The following is a 21,542-nucleotide window of genomic DNA, read 5'->3' as shown; positions in this document are numbered from 1 at the left end:
GTGACTTATTTCAATGTACTTTTGCAAGAAAATCTGTTTGGACAAGAGGGTATAATGTGTGACCTCTAATGGCACATCATATCCCACACACTGTACTTTTATTTTTTTAATTTACTTTGATTTTTTAATATTAAATTTAAGTTTTTATTTAATTTTAATTTTTGAAAATTAGTGAGAGAGGATTGTTTCCAAGGGGATATGGAAGGATTGAGAAGTGAAATGAGATTTACTTGGTAGCATGATTAGAAATTTACAGAGAATCAATAGAAGACATATATTTTGAAAAGGATAAAAGGCAAAGAAAATATATAAATGACAGAAAGCAAGGTACATGTTAAGTAGCATTTCTCAGGTATTACGTCCACAAGAAAGAAGATATAATGATGTTACTCACAATGGAGGATGATAGCACAAGGGATAGCTAGAATGGGATTCTTACTCAGAACCCTACTTGGCTTGGACTAGAAACATAGCTTTTTTACTTAATTTCTAATTACCACGGTAATGGGAATTTAAAATCCAAGACTATATTAAACTGCCTGTTTAGTCCAAATTAAACAATAAAATGCATTTTTCACTCTTAATAACTTTTACTGATTCTTCCTTTATGGACAGTTCTTTTCAAATATTATCTTTTGTATAGTCAAGTATGCAAACAACAAGCCAAAATATTCTGTACAATCTGCATATAAAATAAGACGATAATGTGCAGTACTGCTCAAACATAAACTTAGGCGCATGCTGGGAAGAAACATATGTGATGAATAGAGATAACTTAACCTAAACGATCATCTCAGAAGAAAAGTGACTTACTAGTGTTTTTCAATTTAGGAAGTACCATAATTTTTGACGATTGCTGTGAAAAAACACTGATGAAAAGCAACTTATGGGAAACAGGTTACACTCCACAATATACTAGCAGTTACCAGTTAAATACTGAAAAATGTCAGAGCCCAAAATGAAACAGGGAGACAAGAACTAAAGCAGAAGCCTAGTAGGAGCAGTGCCTCCTGCCTCGTATCTCATCTTTCTTTTTCTGACTAATAGCACAAGGGTGGCACTATCCTGGAGATCTGGGCCCTACAAATTCCAAGGTTAGTCAGGACAATATCCCTTAGACTTCACTATAGAATAGGTCAATGTGATGTAGGCATTTTCTCAATTAAGACTCCCTCTTCTCACCAACTTCTTCTCTCAGTCACATTTCTATTACCTTAATAAAACACCAGGATTTAAAACACCAATGAAAGGGTGCACATGGGGGAATGCATGGCACCAGTTGGTTATGTAGCAGAGGATTGTCTTATTTGGCATCAATCACTAGGAGGGGAGGCACTTAGTCCTGGCTTGATGGCCTAGGGAAGGGGAATGCTATGTTTTTGAGGCAGGAGTGCATGGGCAAGAGAGAGAACACTGCAATAGAGGCAAGGGAGGTGATACAGGATTTGTGGAAGGGAACTGTGAAGTGGGATAATGTTTGAAAGGTAATTGAATAAAATAACCAATAAAAAATAAAACAACATGACCAGGAAAACTTATTAATGTAAGTGGTTATTTGGGACCTACAAATGCTGAGCGAGTATCGCACTTCAATGCCATGACAGAGGAGCATGACTGCAGAAAGGAAGCAAAACCAAAGAGGAAGCTGAGAGCTGATGGTTCTTACCTTGGGAAGCAAAAATGTAGCAGAGAAAGTGTATTGGAAATGGTCACCTACCTTTGTAACTACAAATTCTAAGCAATGGCATACTTCCACCAGGATGGCCAAGGCACCAGAACATTGCCAATGAGAGGGTATTATGATGCCCGGAATTAGAGAGGCCTCCCATTCAAAACATCACAATAAACAGCCACCCCCCCCACACACAAACCATTAACACATAATGGTCATTAATTTGGTTCACTCACAGTTTTTTGCAGCGTATCATTTTTGAAATTTTGTGTTGGTTATTAGTTCTTCTGCTCTTTGCAATAGGTATGAAACTTTAATAAGTTTGGTAAAATGCAAAGAACTTAGAGTCTCCATTTCAGATACTTCATTTCATGGGTTCCTATGTGTTTTGGCAACTGTTTTTTTCCTCATAGTATTGGATTTCATTTTTAAATTTCAATTTTGTAAACTATGTTTAATGACAACCTTGTTTTTGTCTTGGGGTGTTACAGATATCTCTTATGCAAATCATGATTCACCCGTGCCATCAAATATTTGGAAATGATGATATATTATTTAAGCATATTGAAAAAAGTTCTGAAGATTTAAAGAAATATAAAAAATCACTAAATTCTTCTGGTGAATCACCTAATATGACAAAAACCATAGCTGGCCATAACTTGAATCCCTGTGATAAATATGAAAAATTTAGTATTTCACATTCTTCACTGCAGGAGGAAAGTCCTACTGGTAAGACAAGATTTATTTATTCATCAAATGAATGGAAGGTGAAATCATTGCATCATTTCATAAATTTGTAAATATCGGAGCAGCTTTGGTACACAAAATGTTATTAGAGTATGGGAAAAGTTTTTAAATATCGCTTTAATTAAATTATACTTAAATATATGCATCTATACATACATTCATATATTTGTATACACACATGCACACACATACATACATGTATATGTATATATATACATATATATATATATATACACTCATACACTTACATACATCTGGATACATTCAGGTATGTATAACACACTCTTTATTTTGAGAATCCACCAATATTGTTTTCTATATTTTCCCCCTTTTTCCCATGGTCTTAAAGTTAGAAGATTTCTTCCATAAAAATTATTATTTATAAGATCATTTAGAAACAATGACTTGATTTAAAAATTGATTAAACATTTTTTAAGATTAGGCCTGCACCACTGTAAACATGCTTTGTTTTCCTAGCACGAAAATCCTAATGTTTGTTTAATTTTCTATGAGAAACAATATTGTCAAAATCTTGTCATTGGTATTAATTTGCACAGGATCTACTACAAAACCTATGTGGGTATGATAAAGAGGTTAATGATTATCAGGTAGTACCACACAAATTCAAATACATTGTTAACTGAAGTAATTCTCTTTATAGAGTTAAGAAAATATACCCAAACATTACACTTATATTAAGTGAGGTGTATCTATCATCTGAGAATATTTGTCTGATAATTACATATTATGTTTCATTTAGCAGGAGAAAACAGAACAACTACCACATAGTAGGAGAGGTAGAGGATGACTTAAGAAGGTCTAAGGTCATTGTATTTTAATGTTCCCTTCTACCTCCCATTTAATCATATCAGAAGAATTATTCCAAGATCCTTTGTTAATTTTATATTTCACCATATTAGTTACAAATAGTTTTCACTTACAATACTTATGCTGCATGCTTCACATTGTTTGCTATTATAACTAATGTTATTAATTTGGGTTATTCCTTACACTCCAGTGTGCCTTCTTCATGGTCCTCCACAGTCTTTGGAAAAGGGCGTTTTTCAGGCTCTGCCTCTACAGCCCAGTTATAGTATTAGTTTTCCCACATCAGCCACCAATGTGTGGCCAGAAGTTAATGACACTGAATAATCCATCAGATTTCTGCGTAGAATCCCGTGCCATAGAAAGTTATAAATAAAATTCTATTAACAATCAAAATTAATCCTCACACATGATGAACTTAGAGGTGGATCATGGCTGTAGACTATGCAAAATGACCTGAAAAGATAATCCAGCATCTAAAGGAATTGAAATACAGGCTTTGGGACATGAATTTGGGTCATCAAAACATACATTAAAAAACAAACAAAATAGGTATTGTAGCACAATCATCTCTAAACCAGAAACTTCACCTGAAGGGAGATGGCAGTTGGAGACAGTAATTAACAGAAGTTTATTGGACAGGTATTCCTGACATATTGTTCAGTAATGATCAAAAGAGACACCCCCCAAAAGAGAGAGAGAGAGAGAGAGAGAGAGAGAGAGAGAGAGAGAGAGAGAGAGAGAGAGAAAGACCAATACCGGACGCTCTTCTCATATAGTAATAAGCTCAAAGCTCTAAATAAGCACTAAATATATCACAGTGATGTGAGCTGCACATGTTTAACACACACACACACACACACTCACACACACACACACACATGCATGCTTTACATACACTGAGAAATGCACAGAAGCATACAGCGTATTTGTTGTATCTCTCCTATCACCTGAGACCTCAACATGAAATACTCTTTCTTCATGATTTGTCTATCTTGAAAATGTCTGTAATACAAATTTGAAATACGGAAATTTTACAGAAAACCTCCAGTAAAAAAATTGATAATTTCCATATTTACTGTTCTTGGTCACTCCTGAACTCCCATTACTATAAGTTCACTGTTTTCATTTATTACTAGTATTATTTTAAATTTTTATCAAAAATTGAATTAGACCACTGTAGCCAGACTTTTCTCCCTAAAGTCCATCACCCCCACTGCACTTTCAAACTCATTTCAATATTGTTTTATAGATGTGTTTATTTATATATATTTGTATCTTTAAAAATATCTATATTACTTGAGTTCATTTTGTTCTGTTTGTTAATATGGTTTCCATGATATACAGTGTGTATTAGACAATCCATATGCAGGTCATTTCTGGAAAAAAAATAATATTCTGTCAGTCATAATTAGCTCCCTATAACTTTTGACAAGTGAAATTTTGAGCATTGCCTTAACACTACATTGACATTGCTATTATTATGATTTTGCACCTATTTCTATGAGAGGCAATTTCAAAACAGACTTTCAAGTATGCTGGGTTTTACACTATTTGTAACCCTTCTTCTACAGAGCTCCCTGAGATACAGAGCATTTAGCTCTAATGTACATGTATTCGCTGGTGCTGGATTTTCCATAATGCAAGTATCTCTTAATTGTGTCCAGTTTTTGTTTTCTGTAATGGTCTCCATTTTCTGTACAAAGAGGCTTCTTTGATGCAAGATGATTGCCCCACTTGTTGGTCCATATAAGACTAATATTTAAATGCTGTAAGCAACATAACTAATTTATTAAATTAATGTGATTAATTTTAAAGTTTATGACCAGACCAGCTATATAAATCAGACTAGATTTCTAGCACCAGCCATGATTTCAATCCTGGTGAGAGACATTCTACCAATTTTGAAAGTATTTCCTATGAGTTTTCCCCCAAAATATGGATGTTTTAAATAGCACTTGGATTTCTCTCAAAGTTGGGGCTTGAGTGCCAGTTGCCAAATAAATCTTACAAGGAATTTCAGCAGTCAACTGATTCTTATTTACCTTCTTTCCTCCCAGTCTTCTGCCATGTTCCCGTGACCTTACCCATAAAGCCTCACCAACATCACTCCCTAAACATTAACTGAACAAGGCAACACCAATGGGCATGAGAAACTAAATGGGACCTGAGACCTAGACAAAGAAATATAGGCAATTGCATATTAAACAAGAGTATGCAATTGTGTCTTAAACAAGTGTATTTTGGATGCAGGAGAAAGATGGAATCTGTTTTCTTACCCAAACTGATAGTCTGTATACTATTGGTGTGAGAGAGTTAATGCTTAGGGTTATTAATGAGAAGTATAAAAGGGTCTTTGTTATTTTTTGTTGACATATAGTTTCCCCCCTCCTTTTTGAATGACTACAGGGTTATTTATCATTTCTGTCCTCTTATGTATATGTACGTTATCTTGAGACTGCTGTTTGCCTTTTGTAGACCAAGATTGCTGATGAGAAATGACTTACTGGTGATTAAACTATGTAATGCTACACCTCTTCTGTTAACATGAATGATGCTTTTGCCCAGTAATAAAGTCTAGGCTAGTGTCTGTATTCTTTGAAAACATGGAGAACGTTGATACAGTTCCACTATATTTTGGAATATCCATTCAAAATTCAGATATTAGTCTAATGTAGTGACTTTACGTGTGACTTTGTCTTTTTCCTTCATAGCTTTTGTATTTTTATTTTCCGTTCAGTTAGACTTTGAGTATTATGTGTCTACTTAATGTTTTCTATGCTTCTAGTACTTTAACACATATCTCCTTTTGATTTGGTGCAATAAAATGCAAAGGATATACAAGGTCTAAGAGAGTTCACTTTCAAAAAAGATTTCCCTTCTTTCTTATATTCAGAGAAACAGAAAGGCAATATATATACCAAGCCACCAGTATATTCTAATCCAACACCATCAAGAAAGAAATGCTTATTTGGCAAAAATCTTACAAGCATTTTTGTCGACAGTAAGCTGCCTGCTCCAATACTTGTGAGTATCATTTTGGCTATCTATAGCACCTTTGTTCTCAGTAAGCTATTAATCAAACTGAAGAATGTTTAGATAACCTATCCATGAGGGTAAGATCATTTTAAAACAGAAATAAGTTCCACTATATTTTGAATAATGTAATTGAAAGAAAACGAAAAGAAATAACATTCCCGTGTTTTGCACTGACTCTATCAAAGATCCAAACCCACCAGCTTGTTGGAGGAAATAAGTCTATGGAAGTGCCTCACTATTTCCCCAACTGGAAAGTCTTGCAGCTTCTTTAAGACTCCATATTTGTCTAGAGTCTCCCATAATATCATTGCCTCTGAAATTACTCCATCTCGTATAATTAAAAATATCTATAATTTTTTGCTTTATATTATCAATGAATTAGATGAACACACTCTTTTTGATATATATTAACATCTTTTATGCTAGTGGACTATATTTAAATGCCATCTAATATGGTTTACTCTATTTTAAATGAGTGATTATCTTCTTTGGAAACATCTTTAGTATCCAACATCTACTTTAGCACTATAGCTGTGATAGGAATTTATGCTGTTTGTGAACAAATTTATCCTGTCAGACACATAAGCATTACTGCCGATTTCTTAGGTATTTTAGAGCAGAATTTTCTGGTAACCTTGTTTGTATTCATGGACTCATTTTAAAATGGAGTAAACCTATGTATGGCAGTCATGTTTACAGAGTAAATGATGGAAGAATGATTGAAATTTGCTTGGGTTCTTAAACGTGAAAGCATCTGTAGACGTTGTTGAAAATAAGTCACAAAATAAGGATATAAAAGTCTCAGAAATATAGTGAAAAAATATTTCTGCAAAACACAAAGGTTAGGATACATAATAAAGGCCAAGACAGACAGTAAGTAAAATAGTTGATCTCTGGAAGGGAAATATCCCAATATATACTTAAAATTTCATGCTTGAGAAAGATATTCATAGAAGGAAACAGAAATTAATAGAGGACCATTCACCAAAATGCTTCTGGGAACAGAAGTCCAACAAAACCATGATGTTATAAATTAGGGGGAAAATGGATGAGGGAAGAAAATGTATTTGGAAGCTAAAACAAAAAATTTCAATGTCTTCTTCATCCCTCTCAGTTATACCTCTACACCCAAAACTGCCATAGCTCAGATTCACAATAAAAGACATATTTGTGCTTCAGATGTGTGGATCTCTAATAATACAAGCTTATCCTTATCCCCCACAGGATATATTATCCGTAATTGCAGAGAAAGGACAAGAATCAGATCAGATATTCGAAATTCTACCTGAAAATTCACACTGGAGCCTCAGAGAGAGGATTGATGGTGAAGAACTCATAGACTGGAATGAAGAAAGTGTTCTAGTTACAGCATCCGTGCTGATGGTAAGGAAGGTTTTCACATCACCAACATTAAGCATCCCTCTAGAGATGCATATGTGCTTTCTGTCTTTGAGATTACATGATGATGACTATTTCCTAGAAATATGGACACGTGACCTCTTGATAAGTTCAGGTAAAATATGACAAACCCAAATATTCATCATAAAGACAGGTGAACAGCTTCTGTTGGAAGTTAATATCCTTTTATATAAGATGGGCTTATTTTGGCATTACAAATATTCCCACTGATGTCACCTCTGAACAAACCATGTGAATTAATAGCTGAACAAGTTATAATGTTGGTAAAAATGTGCTTTATCAAATGCATGTATTAAATAATACTTACCAAATAATATCCTTCACAAATAACAGTTCAAATTGACTACTCCAACACTCACCTACAATAGGCTATCGATGTTGAATATTATCCTCTGTCTTGTATATACAAGAAATGGTTTTCCTTCTCAATCAAAAATAACCCAGCACTATAACTTTTGCCAGATATTGCCATTCTAGTTCCATGTCAAATATTCAAGTATTAGCCTAACCTTCGTTTAACTTGTCTAACACTTGTAACTTGCCAGGGAGCTTCAGTGACTCTAGAGCAAATATCATTGTTTTATTTTTACTTAGGGCCATGATCTGATTTCACCTTTCACAAGATTGTGGAGCTATGGCCCAGACATAAAGAGTGAAAATAATGCTCTGGGATTAACTATGCTTACTAACATTAGGCAAAGGTGTACTGAATGATCCTTCCTTGGTCTTTGAGCTTGCCAAGTGTGTCTGGTTCTCATTGCCAGAAACTTGAGACCTTACTCAAGTTAGCCATGTGTATTCAAACCAATTACAAGGGCACCTGGGATTCTTTCATTTTTATGGCTTGCTAACTTTAGTACAACATGATACTTCATTCTGGTATTTCATGCAAAAGACAGTTGCTTTTCTTCAAACAATCTGATGGTTACAACTGAATTTAAATAGTTGAATGTTTACAATTTTTAAGAAAAAAACATAAAACTACGAGACCTTCTCACATGGAAAACAAGTAAGCTTCACCACTATTCCAGCTGTGTCGGTAAGCAAGATGTACGTGTATATTACAGCTTTACTCTGTGTGAGCCTGAAGTACAGATTCAACAACTATACAGTCAGGATGAGTTAATTTTGGGTGCTGTCATTTTTTGATAGTTGCCTATTTCCAAGAATAGGACTTTGGTTTTGGTTTTTTTGATTTGGTAGATTTTTAAAGAGTTACTATCATTATGATCATAATAATCATCATCATGATAATCATCATCATCATCGTTTTACATTTTTTTGTTTGTTCATTTTGTGTCATGTATGCTGCTCCCTACCTATTATCCCCTCACAGAGTCTCTGAGCCAGGTTAGGGGCCCTTGGGTTATCCTCCCACCCTGGCAATCAACTCTCTTCAGGGTTAGCACATCTTCTCCCCCTAAGGCCAGATGGGGACAGGGTTTCACAGTCAACAGCTTACAGATAGCCCCTGCTCCACATGTTGGAGGACCTACAAGGAGACTAAGCATTTGCTATAAATGGTGCTGTAGGTCACGCTGCAGCTTCTGTAGGATTTTTAGATAGTAATTCAGTCCTTGATAGCTCCCAGTGCTGCTGCTTAGTTGATTCTGTAGCTCTTCCTATGGACTTCCTATCTCCTTCAGGGCATGGAATCTCCCCCATTTCTACACACAAGTCCTTGATTTATGCATAAGATCCAATGATTGGCTGTGGCTCTTCATATCCTATTTCAGTCAGCTGCTGGATGGAGCCTCTAAGAGGGCAGTTATGATAGGCTCCTGTCTGGATATTCCACATAGCATCTGCCTTTTTTCAAGGCAGAGAGAGCTTTGGACTGGGAATTGGAGTGCAGATCTATGATTGCAAGTCATGATGTGGACTAGAAGTCAGGAGAGGCAATCTGAACAGACAGTAGGTTTATTTCATTGCTATAGCAACTAGGACTCTGCTTCATTGATTCTAGTCTTCGGTAAGAAAACACAAGATCCTGTATATAGGTTCCACATTTGATCCAAGATTCTGGGGAGATAGAAGTCTGGGAATCTTTTATGAAGTATGCTTTCAACCAATGATTCTCAGCCATCCTAATACTGTAACACTAATATATTTCCTTATGGTTTGGTGATTACTAACCATTACATCATTTTGCTGCTTTCTCACAATTAAAATTTTGCTATTGATAAGAATTATAAATTAAAATGGAGAGAATACATGATATGGAAGATATAGGATATATGACCACCTAATGGATTATGACCCACAAGTTAAGAATCACTGGTCTAAAATGCTAATTTTAAACAAAAATGCTTTTCAAGTTCTTTCTAAAATGTACATTGACCATTACTTCTTTGTTTCCATTAAAAAAAGGACTTCATTACAAACATTGAAGGAAGTTTACTTACTTCTGACTTATATGAAAATTGGCTTAGCGTCTCAGATGAAGGATCGCTGGTTGGAAAAATTAATATCATCCAAAGGTAATGATACAGTAAGCACTTGGGGAACTGTACCAATATAGAAGCAGTGCTTTTGTAAGGTACATAGGCTTGTATTTACAGTATTATAAGCTGGAATGATGTCCCATGCCAAGAGGTTTCCTTAGCACAGACATGTATTGTCACTTTAAACATGTTCATTTCCCACATTAGAGTGTTGAACCATGTCTGAAATCCCACCTGAGAGTCTTCTCCTTTATAACTCTCACAGTTTAGAAGACAGCCTATGCAACACCTTGGGTGCAGGTCACCCTAGATTACTGGTTTAGTTCCTGTGTGAAACAAATTAAAAAATACCAGTGGATTATTTGCATCCTAGTATTATTACCATGTTACTATGAATATTTGACAAGTTAAATATATGTCATTGATTAGAACATCAAGCTATTACTGAATACTTCTTTCTCAACTATAACTACCTCGAACAGTCTAGGTCAGGTATAGCTTTGACTTCTTTGAATCATTTTTCTGTGCGATATGCCATAGAATGATTTTGTATGTAACAGAAGGGTTGAGCTCCAGTTGCTACCCAGAAGCCATGCATCTCTGCCTTACCTGTAGCAGAAGCTTTTATAATTGCATTGTGTAAGGTCACTAGAGTGCTTTCTACTCCTTACGTTCTAGAGTGTCACAAGAATGTTACATGGATTTATCCTACATTAGATATTAAATGTTTCTCCACTCCATGGTGCTTGGGAAGATGGATTGATGCTTAATAACACTAGATGTTTTCATGCACAGAACCCACATGGTCTGCAACAATCTCATTCATTCTAATATCAATGTCCTGACATCTTCCTCTAGCTTCTGTAGGTAGCAGTCAAATATCTATTACATAGAAAATCATTCACACTTTTAAAATATGTTCCCATGATTTTATACAGTAAAATGATTCACAGAAAATATTTTATGAATTCTCTACCTGTATATTATACTTCTTTTGAATTCTGATTATACTATGAGTTGGTCTACAAAACATTTACCTTGTTTTCTTTATATTAGTTTTGTAACTAACATTACTTTTCCTATGGTATAAAATAAAATTATCCCTTTTCTTTGTTTAGGCTTTTACTGAAGATTCCTCAGGCAAACTTTATCCTTCTGAAATATTTCATTCGCGTATTGGTAATAATACGAGAGTCATCCATGAATAATTTAGACAGTAACAGTTTATCTAACCGCATAGCTCCTTATGTTTTGTGGAATCAGACTACAAAAAACACATTGTTTGGCAGTGATGTATCAAGAAAGGTAAGGGGATCTGACTTTTGCCTATGGGAACAAAATTCCCATTGTAATGCAGGAAGTAGGAAAACTTTAGAAAGATCATTTCTGTAAAAGGAAACCCTAGGATTCCATTCTTCTGGAGTGGAGTAGAATATGTATTGATCTGTTTTAGGAAGATTTGGGAAGAAAGATTGTTAATGTAGTTTAAAATAAGTGAATCATTTATTCTTTCTTCTGTTCTTTCCTTCTTTCTTCATAGATATTGATTTTGGCCAACAGTATGCTTCATATACAATTGTAGTCAAAGACAACAAGAGTGAAGTTTAAAAAAATCCTGATTATCTAGGTTTTGCTTGTTTTTTTTTTCATTCCAGCCATATTTTTGGAGTATATAATAGTTGTGTTTCACAGTAATTAGACTATTATCGTATTACATATTCACACCAAGTGAATTAATGGTCATATAAAAGTACATTTCATATATATATATGTGTGTGTATATGCATATATGTTTTATGTGTGTGTATGTGCATGCATGTGTGTGAGCATGTAGGTGACAAATTGGTGTATATTATTTTGTATACTTTCAATTATTTTACCACTAATGTATTTCAGGAGCAGTTCATCAGGTCTACTGTAGTGTTAATTTTATTTTAAACCCATACGCATTGATATTTATTCACTAATTTATTTACTCTATATCCTGATTACAGCCCCTTCCTCCAAGTCCCATCTTCACGACCCCTTCCTCCCTCCACTTCCTCTATCTTAATAGCGTAGAACTTTCATGAACACCAACTCACACTCATACATCAATTCACAACAGGAATAAGTGTATCTCCTCCCACTGAAGCTACACAGAGCAACCCAGCTTAAAGAAAGCAATCCAGTGGTAGACATCAGAGTCAGAGCCAGCCCCCACACTAATAGTTAGGGGAGATACCTGAAGATCAAGCTGCACATCTGCTACATATATGTAGGGGGCCTAGCTCCTGCTGCTGGAGCATATGAAGGGGGAGGTCCTGCAGATTCAAAGCTGAAGGATCACAATGATCAAAGGCTACAGCAAGATCCCAGGATAAAGAAGGAGAGGCGTGTCTGGGAGGTTTCAGTATTGATGGTGTAACAAAATCCAGAGGACTTGAAGCAGGCCAGTGACTTAGTTTCAATGTACATTTGCAAGTAAACCTGTTTGGACAAAAGGGTATAATGTGTGACATAGTATAGCACAACACATCTCACACACTGCCTTTTTAAAAAGGATTTTAATTTTTTGTTTGAGTTTTAATTTTTAATTTAAATTTAAAACTTTAATTTTAATTTTTGAAGTTGTGGGAGGGTGATTGTTACCAAGGGATATATGGAAGGGTTAAAAAATAAAATGAGAGTTACTTGGGAGCATGATGATAAATTTTAAAAGATTCAAAAACGGACATATATTTTGAAAATTATAAAAGGCAACAAAAAAGTAAAAAATGAAAGAAAGCAGGGTACATTTTAACTAGTAATTTCCAGAGATTAGGTACACAGGAAGATATAATGATGTTACACACAATGGAGGAAGATAACCCAAGAGACAATTTGAATAAGATTCTCACCCAGGACTCAACTTGACTTGGACTAGAAACTACCTTTTGTAGGTAATTTCTAATTACCAAGTTACTGGAAACCTAAAATCCAAGCCTGTATCGAGCCACATGTCCAAATGAAGCAACAAAATTCATTTTTCATTCTTAATAACTATTAATGATTCTTCTGTTATGGGCAGTTCTTTTCAAATATATTCTTTTGAATGGTCAAGTATGAAAACAAAGAAACAAAACTATTCTGTACAATCTGCATATAAATTAAGGCAATCATCTGAATGTGATTTTCCTAAGAATCATTTCTTTCCTATTCTGTGCAGGACTCCTCAAACATAAATTTAGGTGCATCCTGGGAAGAAATGTATGTGATGAGTAGAGTTGACTTAATCTAAGCTATCATCTCAGAAGAAAAGTAACTTATCAGTGTTGCTCAATTTAGAAAGTGTCATAATTTCCTATGATTGCTGTGACAAAACATTGATAAAAAGCAACTTATGGAAGACAGGTTACAATCCATGATATACTTGCAGTTAACAGCTAACTCCTGAGAAATATCAGGGCCCAAACTGAAGCAGGGCAGGAACCTAGAGGCAAGAACTGAAGTAGAAGCTGAGTAGGAGTTGTGCCTTGTCCCTCATATCTTTCTTTTTCTGACTAACAGGTCAAGGGTGGCACCATCCTTGAGATCTCAGCCCTACAAATTCCAAGGTTAATCAGGACAATATCCTTTAGACTTCTCTATATAATAGGTCAATCTGATGGAGGCATTTTCTCCATTAAACTCCGCCTTCTTACCAACTTCTTTTCTCAGCCACCTTTGTATTGCCTTAATAAAAACACCAGGATCTAAAACACCAACCAAAGGGTACACATGGGGGCACCCATGGCTCCAGCTGAATATGTAGCAGAGGATGGCCTTATTTGGCATCACTAGGAGGGCAGCCACTTAGTCCTAAGGAGGCTTGATGACCCAGGGTTAGGGAATGCTAGGGTGTTGAGGCCGGAGTGTGTAGGTGAGGGAGGGACCACTGTTATAGAGGCAGGGGGAGGAGATACAGGGTCGGTGGAGGTGAACTGTGAAGTGAGATAAGGTTTGAAATCTAAATAAATAAAATAACCAATAAAAGACAAAACAATATGACCAGAGAAACTTATTGAAGTAAGTGGTTATTTGGGACTTAGAATGTTAAGTGAGTATTGCACTTCAATGTCATGACAGAGGAGCACGACTGCAGAAAGGAAGCAAAAGCAAAGAGGAAGCTGAGAGTTGATGGTTCTTATCTTGGGAAGCAAAAATGTAGCAGAGAAAGTGCATTGAGAATGGGCACCTGCCTTTGTAACTACAAATTCTAAGCAGTGGCATACTTCCACAAGGAGGGCCAAGGGACTTAAACCACCAGAAAGTTGTCACAAAGAGGGTATTTCCATGCCTGGATCTAGAATGGCATCCCATTCAAAACATCTCAACAGAATTCCCCATCCCCCTACCCCCACAAAAAATCAACAAATGACAGTCATTAATTTGATTCACTCACAGTGTTTGGCGGCACATCAGGTCTGAAACGTTGCTTTGGTTAAGTAGTTCTTCTGTTCTTTGCAATATACCTTAAATTTTGACAAGTTTTGGTAAAATGAAGAGAACTTAGAGTCTCCACCTCAGAAACTTCATTTCATGGGTTCCTATCTGTTTGTGACAACTGTTATTTTCCTTATAGTTTTGGATTTCATTTTTAAATTTCAACTTTGTAAACTATGTGAAACGACAATCTTGTTCTACTTTGTGTTTTTACAGATGTCTGTTATACAAATCATGATAGACAACTATCATGAAATATTTGGAAATGACAATATATTTTGTAAAGGTATTGACAAAAGATCTGGGGATTTAAAGATGTGTACATATTCAATAAATTCATCTGGAAAATCACCTATTACGAAAGAATTCCTAGGTGGCTGCAATAGGAAAACATGTGATAACAGAGAAAATTTTAAAATTTCATCCATTGCTCTGCGGGAGGAAGGTCCTATAGGTGAGCCAAGATGTATTTAGTCATCAAATGAATGGAAGGATGATATCATTCACTTATTTCATAAATTTATCAATATCAGAGCAGTTTGGGGCACAAAATGATATTAGAGTATGGAAAAACTTTTTATCCAACACTTTAATTAAATTATACTTAAATTTATGCATATATACAAACATATATATTAATATATAGACATACATACAGACACACACACACAAACACAAACACACACACACATATACCCAAATACTTATGTTCTATATATATACAGGTAAGTATGACAGACTAATTAGCCTCTGTAAGACTTCCACAATATTGCCTTTCTTCCCATGGTCTTTAAGTCTTAGAGGATTTCTTGCTATGAAATTATTATTTTTGCAAAGATCATTAAAAGCAATGATTTAATTTATACATCCATTAGACATTCTGCGTGTATAAGCCCTGCACCACTGTCAACATGCTTTTTTATTTTAATGCAAAAATAATGTTTGATTAATTTCCTATGAGAGACAATCCAAATGCTTAGCATTGCCATATATATATAAAATTGCACAGGATGCACTACAAAGCTTACATGAAGAAAGATAAAGAAGCTAAAATACACCTGATAATAAGGTAGTACCACTCACATCCCTATACTTTGATTACTTAAGAAATTCTTTGTGTAGAGTTAAGAAGATAAACTGAAATATTACTCTTATCTGAAGTGAAGTGAATCTATCATCTCAATGACATTTTATGTTTCATTTCACAGGACAAAACAGAACTACCACCACATATAAATGGTGGGGGATGACTGAAGGGATTATAAGGTCATTCAATTTTAATCATCCCTTCTACCTTCCACTTAATTATAAGAGAAGAGATTATTACAACATCTTGCTCCCACATTTTTTCTGTATGTTATACATTGTCTTCTATCCTAATAAATGATATAACAAATAAAACTATTGCGTACACTCCAATGTGCCTTGTTCATGATTGTCCATAGTCTTTGGAAAGTGGCATTTTTCTGTCTCTACCTCTATAGCCCAGTTATAGTACTAGCTTACCCACCTCAGTTTACAAAGTGAAGCCAAAATTGATGACATTAAATATTCCCTCAGAGTTGTGCCTAGAATTCTGCGCCATACAAAGTTCTAAATAAAATTCCATTACCAATCAAACTTAATCATCACACATGAAGTTAGAGATGTACCATGGTATTTAGAATATACAAAATGACCTGAAAAGATCAGTTCTTATGCAACTGAGTACAAGGTTTACGACATGAATTTGGGTCATTGAAACATACTTTAAAAAACAAACAAAACTGGGTATTTTTGCACAAGCATCCCTAGACCAGAAGCTTCTACCTGGATGGAGATGGGAGTCGGAGACAGTAGTTAACAGAAGCTTATTGGCCAGATATTCCTGACATGTTGTTCAGCAATGATCAAAAGAGATCTTGTGACCAAAAAAAAAAAAAATGAGAAAGACCAATGCTGGAGGCTCTTTTCAAATGTAAATAAGCTCAAATCTCTAAATATATCGCCAGTGACGTGATCTATACATGATTTACACACACACACACACAAACACACACATGCACTCATACACACATACATGCACATTACATACACTCAAAATATATACAAGCATGCAATATATTTTATCGCTCTTCATAACCTGAGACCTCAGCATGAAATATTCTTTATTCATTGTTTGTCTATGTGGAAAATGGTCTGTAATACAATTTTGAGATATGGAAATCTTAGAGAAAACCTCCAGTAATGTAATTGATAATTTCTATATTTACTGTTTCTTGGCCCCTCCTGAACTCCCACTATTATAAGTTCAAAATATTTTTATTTATTACTATTATAATTTTTTAAAAAATTAAGTTTTTCATTAGATATATTTATTTACATACATTTCAAATGTTATCCACCTTCCTGGTTTCCTGTCCTTAAGCCCACATTCCCTCCCCGCCCCCCCATACGGGTATTCCCCCTATACATTATTAGAAATTTAATTATAGCACTATAGGCTGTCTTTTCTCCCTTCAGTCACTGCACTCTCAAACTCACTTCAATATTGTTTTATATATGTGTTTATTTATGTATATTTGTATCTTAAAAATATGGATACAACTTGAGTCCATTTTATTTTGTTTGTGGATATAGTTTCCATGATGTACAGTGTGTATTAGACAATCCATATGCAGATCATTTCTTTAAAATTAACCTCTGACAGTTACTTTTACCTACCTATAACTTTTGGCACATGAAATTTTTCACTGTCTTAATAGTGCACTGATATTGCCATCATTGTGCTTTTGCACCCATTTTTATGAAAGGCAATTTGAAAACAGATTTTCAAGAATGCCAGCTTTTAAAGTCTTTGTAATCCCTCTTCTACAATGTTCCCTGAGCTGTAGAGATTTTCGCTATAATGTACATGAACTCACAGGTGCTGGGTTTTCCACAAAGCACTTTGTCTCCAGTTTTTGTTTTCTGTAATGGTTTCCATTTTCTGTACAAAAAGGCTTCTTTGATGAGGGATGATGGCCCCACTTAATGGTAGATATAATTTAACATTTAGAATGCTGTAAGAAACGTGGCTGATTTAGTAAATTAATGTGATAAATTTTAAGTTTATCATACACCAGCCATGATTTCATTCATTTTGAGAGAAATTCTTCCAATTGTTAAAGTATTTCATGTGACTTTTTCCAAAATATAGATGCTTTAGGTAGCACTTGGATTTCTGTCGAAGTTGGGGGCTTAAGTGCCTGTTGCCAAATAAATCTTACAGGGATGTCTCAGCAGTCACCTGATTGTAGCTGGATAAGTCTTAAAAGCCTCCAGCTTTAAGTCAAGGTTCTAAGGTAGATAAAACAGTAGGTTGGTTGACATGTTAGGGTAGCAATTGATAGTTGTACTCACCTGTAACGCATATGAAATGTGACAACAACCAGTATGGCAAGATATCAGAATAGGTGTAATAAGTGACACTAACAGCTCAGTTGTAAACAACTGCCCTTTGATTAGACTTAAATGCATTTTCTTTACCACAGAATTGAACATAGTTCTGGGTCTTTCATTTGGTTTCTTAGAAACCTAAGTATTTCTTTAAAATTCAATATATTATGTCTTATTATTTCTCTTTATGATTGTCAGTGCAGGTCCTTTGACTTGTCCATGTCACACATTTTCACTCTTCTCTAATAAGACAAATTCACTTTCCTAGTATAATATAAAATAAATTAAATATTAATATAAAATTCCTTCATTTTTTACTACTTTAGTTTTCTTCTCTCCACATCTGCAATTAGCCATAATTGACGATAGTCTGCAACATTAAAAGTTGAAATTTATAATAAGAGAATGCTTATCATACTGAGTTAAGTGAAGAATATTTAGCAGTCAGTGCCTTATTTCTGCAAGGATGACAATCATTCTATCACCTAGAATTTCCTTACAGTGTGTGCTGCCCATCATCTAGTTACTTATCAACTATTATGGAACCAATGACTTGCTGTGCTCACCTTTGGTCATACTCTATGGACTCTTGTTTTCTACCACATTTATAAACAAGTAGGAAAATATTACAATTGAATGAAGACGGGGACATTAGAAATGAAGAAGTCAAAGTTTCTCTTTTTAAAGATTATATGATAGTAAAAATAAGTGAGCCTAAATATTCCATAAAAATACTCATATATCTTATAAACTCAGCAAGTAGCAACATACACATTAACTCATAAAGTGTGTATTCCTTCTTTGTTTAAATCAGAAATTTACTAAATAGTAAATCAGTGAAACACCATCATTCATAGTAACCTTAAAAAGTATTAAGTGTCTTGGGGAACTTCTAAACAAGACTTTTATGATTAAATAAACAAAAAACAAAAACAACAGAACAAAACCTGAAAAAATACAACATAAAACAACAAAAAAGTATTATAAATCAAAGAGATATCAGATAATGGAAAGTTTCCCCCATGCTCATGGATCAGTAAGTTTTAAATAGTAAAAGACCTAGAACATCCTATAATACTATTTTGATTCTATCCTTTTAAAAATATCCTCCAAAAAGGAAAGAATGTAGCTGTCTAATGAAAACTACACAAATAAGGGAAACTATCTTTCAAGAATGTGTTTAAGGAACAGGTATGGCTTCACAGAGGAGGAAGAAGTCGACACTATTGTAGTCCACACTCAGTCTTAGCCACAGCTCAGCAACAGCTATTTATGCCACCTGAAAGAGGAATGATAAATTGTGCAAAACACCAGTGAAGGTCTTACTCAAGGTTTCTAAGTCTTTATCCCCTAATATTCCAAGGAGGTAATCTGGAAAACCCAGGAATATTATAATGCTATAAAAAACATTTAAAATGAAAACATACAACATATAACACCAGATACATTGAATGTTCCTATGCTTGTTCTGGTTTAGAAAGTAAGAGATAAGGTGTACAGTTTAGAAATCTTACATTTGAACACAAAATGAATTCTAAAAATTAATCACAATTTGGTTATATGAAAATCATTTAAGAGAGAAGTACCTGAAATTTTAATAAAATAATTCAGCCCTGAAGATCAAAGCCATAATCTACCAAGCTATATTTCAAGTTCTTAGGATTTTGAGACAAATTCTCACATTTTTCAGGTTAGTCTTGAACTAACTGCTCTGAAGCTCTCACATGTGAAGCTCTGGCCACCTACTTGTCGGCCCTGTCTCAGTTTTGTGGTGTAATTATAGGCATGTGTCATCATTACTAGTAAATGAAAGCAAAGCAAGAAAAGCAAAACAAAACAAAACCACCTTTAAAAGTATATGTTTGTGTGTAGTGTGTGTGCCTGCGTGTATGTATGGTGTGCGGATCCAAGTGCATGTGCATTTGCGTGTGTGTCTGCACATGTACATGTCATATTACGCGTGTGATGATTAGAGTCCAACTTTCCAGCATGGAGTCTATGGAACCAATGATGTCATCAAACTTGCACAGCAGTTACTCTAATCTTAAAGCCATTTTAAACTCCCTTCCAATATTTTTTTTAAAAGCTAAGTAATTTACCACTAGAAAAATGATGTGAAGATAAAAAAAAGTATTAGTATATTTTTCTAGGAACATCTACATAGTTTATATTATGATAAGATAATAATTTGAGACACTAATTGATGCATCTTTGTTGACAGGAGAAACTCAAGCTCAGTTTGCCTTTCACACTAAGGTTAGTTCTTGTCCCAAGTTTATATTTGTAACATGCTTAATTTCTCATCTATATACAGACACTATAATTTTACCTATGTCCTATTTTATTCCTCATAATAATGGAGAATGTTTAGGGTTATATATCAGAAGATAAGTTATTTTATTTGTGGACAGTTAAAGAGTGATATACTCTTTTTATGATTCTACATAATCAGAAATTATAACCTGGCATAAAATGTTGTGAAATAAATATAAATAAACATTTGAAAATACAAATAGTGGTGATCATTTCAGGATGTAGCAAAGCTAAGTTGCATGGTTAGAAATAGTTATGGCCTGTTTTTCATTATATATATATATATATATATACATATATATATATATTAAGATTGTTTTTATAATTACAAAATAATTAAATCCCCTGCCCTACTGTTTCTTTGCTCTACATGTTATATTTTAAAAGGCTGAAATGTTCAAGATGACTACATTAAATGTGTGACCTATAATAAATTTTGATATGAAGAATAGAACAGAATGTTTGATAGTGAGAAACACAAGGACAGGGGATGGGGATTCTTTTGTATTTGGAAGAAGCAGACTTGAGAATTGCTACAGAACTGGCCTATTGTGAATCCTCTGTCCAGATGCATTGCAATAAGGGACACTGGTGGCAACATAATAACAGTGCAATTCATGTCTGTATCAGTTAGACGGGACAGAAATTCTTTGTAAGAATGACCAAAATAATAAAAGGCTCATTGGGTTCCGTAACCCAATGGATGTTTTAGGGGTAGATTGTGAAGTTTCTGATGTTATAGGTCAGACTCTACAAGACTTTCTGAGACCTAGACTAAACATACCTTATAAAAATAAAATCTTGTCCAGAAACTAATGACAGAATAAATAAAGTCCTTAAATATAGTTACAGTGCTGGCCATTTGTAGAAAAAGAAATTGCCCACTTGAAATTGCATTGGAAGAGCAGAGGTGCCATTCTAGCTGAGGCATGGCTTACTGGAACAGAATGTGATTGCTTGGCAACTCAAGTCACAGAGACATTCTTTGGAAATGGCTCACTGCACATCACACAACAGGGGAGGTGTTGTGCCTATACATCATAGGGCAACTGCCTTCCTGATATGAAAACAAATAAGCAAGAGAGGTTCCCCTTGTACAGGACATCCTCTGGCAAGAGACACAAGAACAGTATGTCACAGATCAGAAAATGTCCTCCAATTATTAGTGTACCTAGTCTAATCAAGCCCACATTTGAAGAGTCATAGAAACACAGTAACAATCG

At 34.6% G+C, this 21,542-nt stretch overlaps 1 protein-coding gene across 7 annotated transcripts in view; it reads left to right on the top strand.

The window, feature by feature from the left end:
- Positions 1–16,008, top strand: part of Tgap1l1 (GTPase activating protein testicular GAP1 like 1) — a 135,231-nt gene extending 119,223 nt beyond the window's left edge. For all 7 annotated transcript variants that reach the window (XM_039103586.2, XM_039103587.2, XM_039103588.2 and 4 more), the window contains 7 exons: positions 2,164–2,401; positions 6,141–6,271; positions 7,508–7,666; positions 10,073–10,182; positions 11,265–11,451; positions 14,806–15,043; positions 15,798–16,008. In XM_039103586.2, coding sequence (XP_038959514.1) covers positions 2,164–2,401; positions 6,141–6,271; positions 7,508–7,666; positions 10,073–10,182; positions 11,265–11,451; positions 14,806–15,043; positions 15,798–15,976 — 1,242 coding nt within the window. In that variant the 3' untranslated portion in view covers positions 15,977–16,008. The remainder of the gene's footprint in view (positions 1–2,163; positions 2,402–6,140; positions 6,272–7,507; positions 7,667–10,072; positions 10,183–11,264; positions 11,452–14,805; positions 15,044–15,797) is intronic.
- Positions 16,009–21,542: the final 5,534 nt, after the last annotated feature.

Source organism: Rattus norvegicus, chromosome 2 (assembly GCF_036323735.1).
Source record: "Rattus norvegicus strain BN/NHsdMcwi chromosome 2, GRCr8, whole genome shotgun sequence".
Classification (NCBI taxonomy): domain Eukaryota; kingdom Metazoa; phylum Chordata; class Mammalia; order Rodentia; family Muridae; genus Rattus; species Rattus norvegicus.
This window is presented reverse-complemented; position numbering and strand designations above follow the sequence as displayed.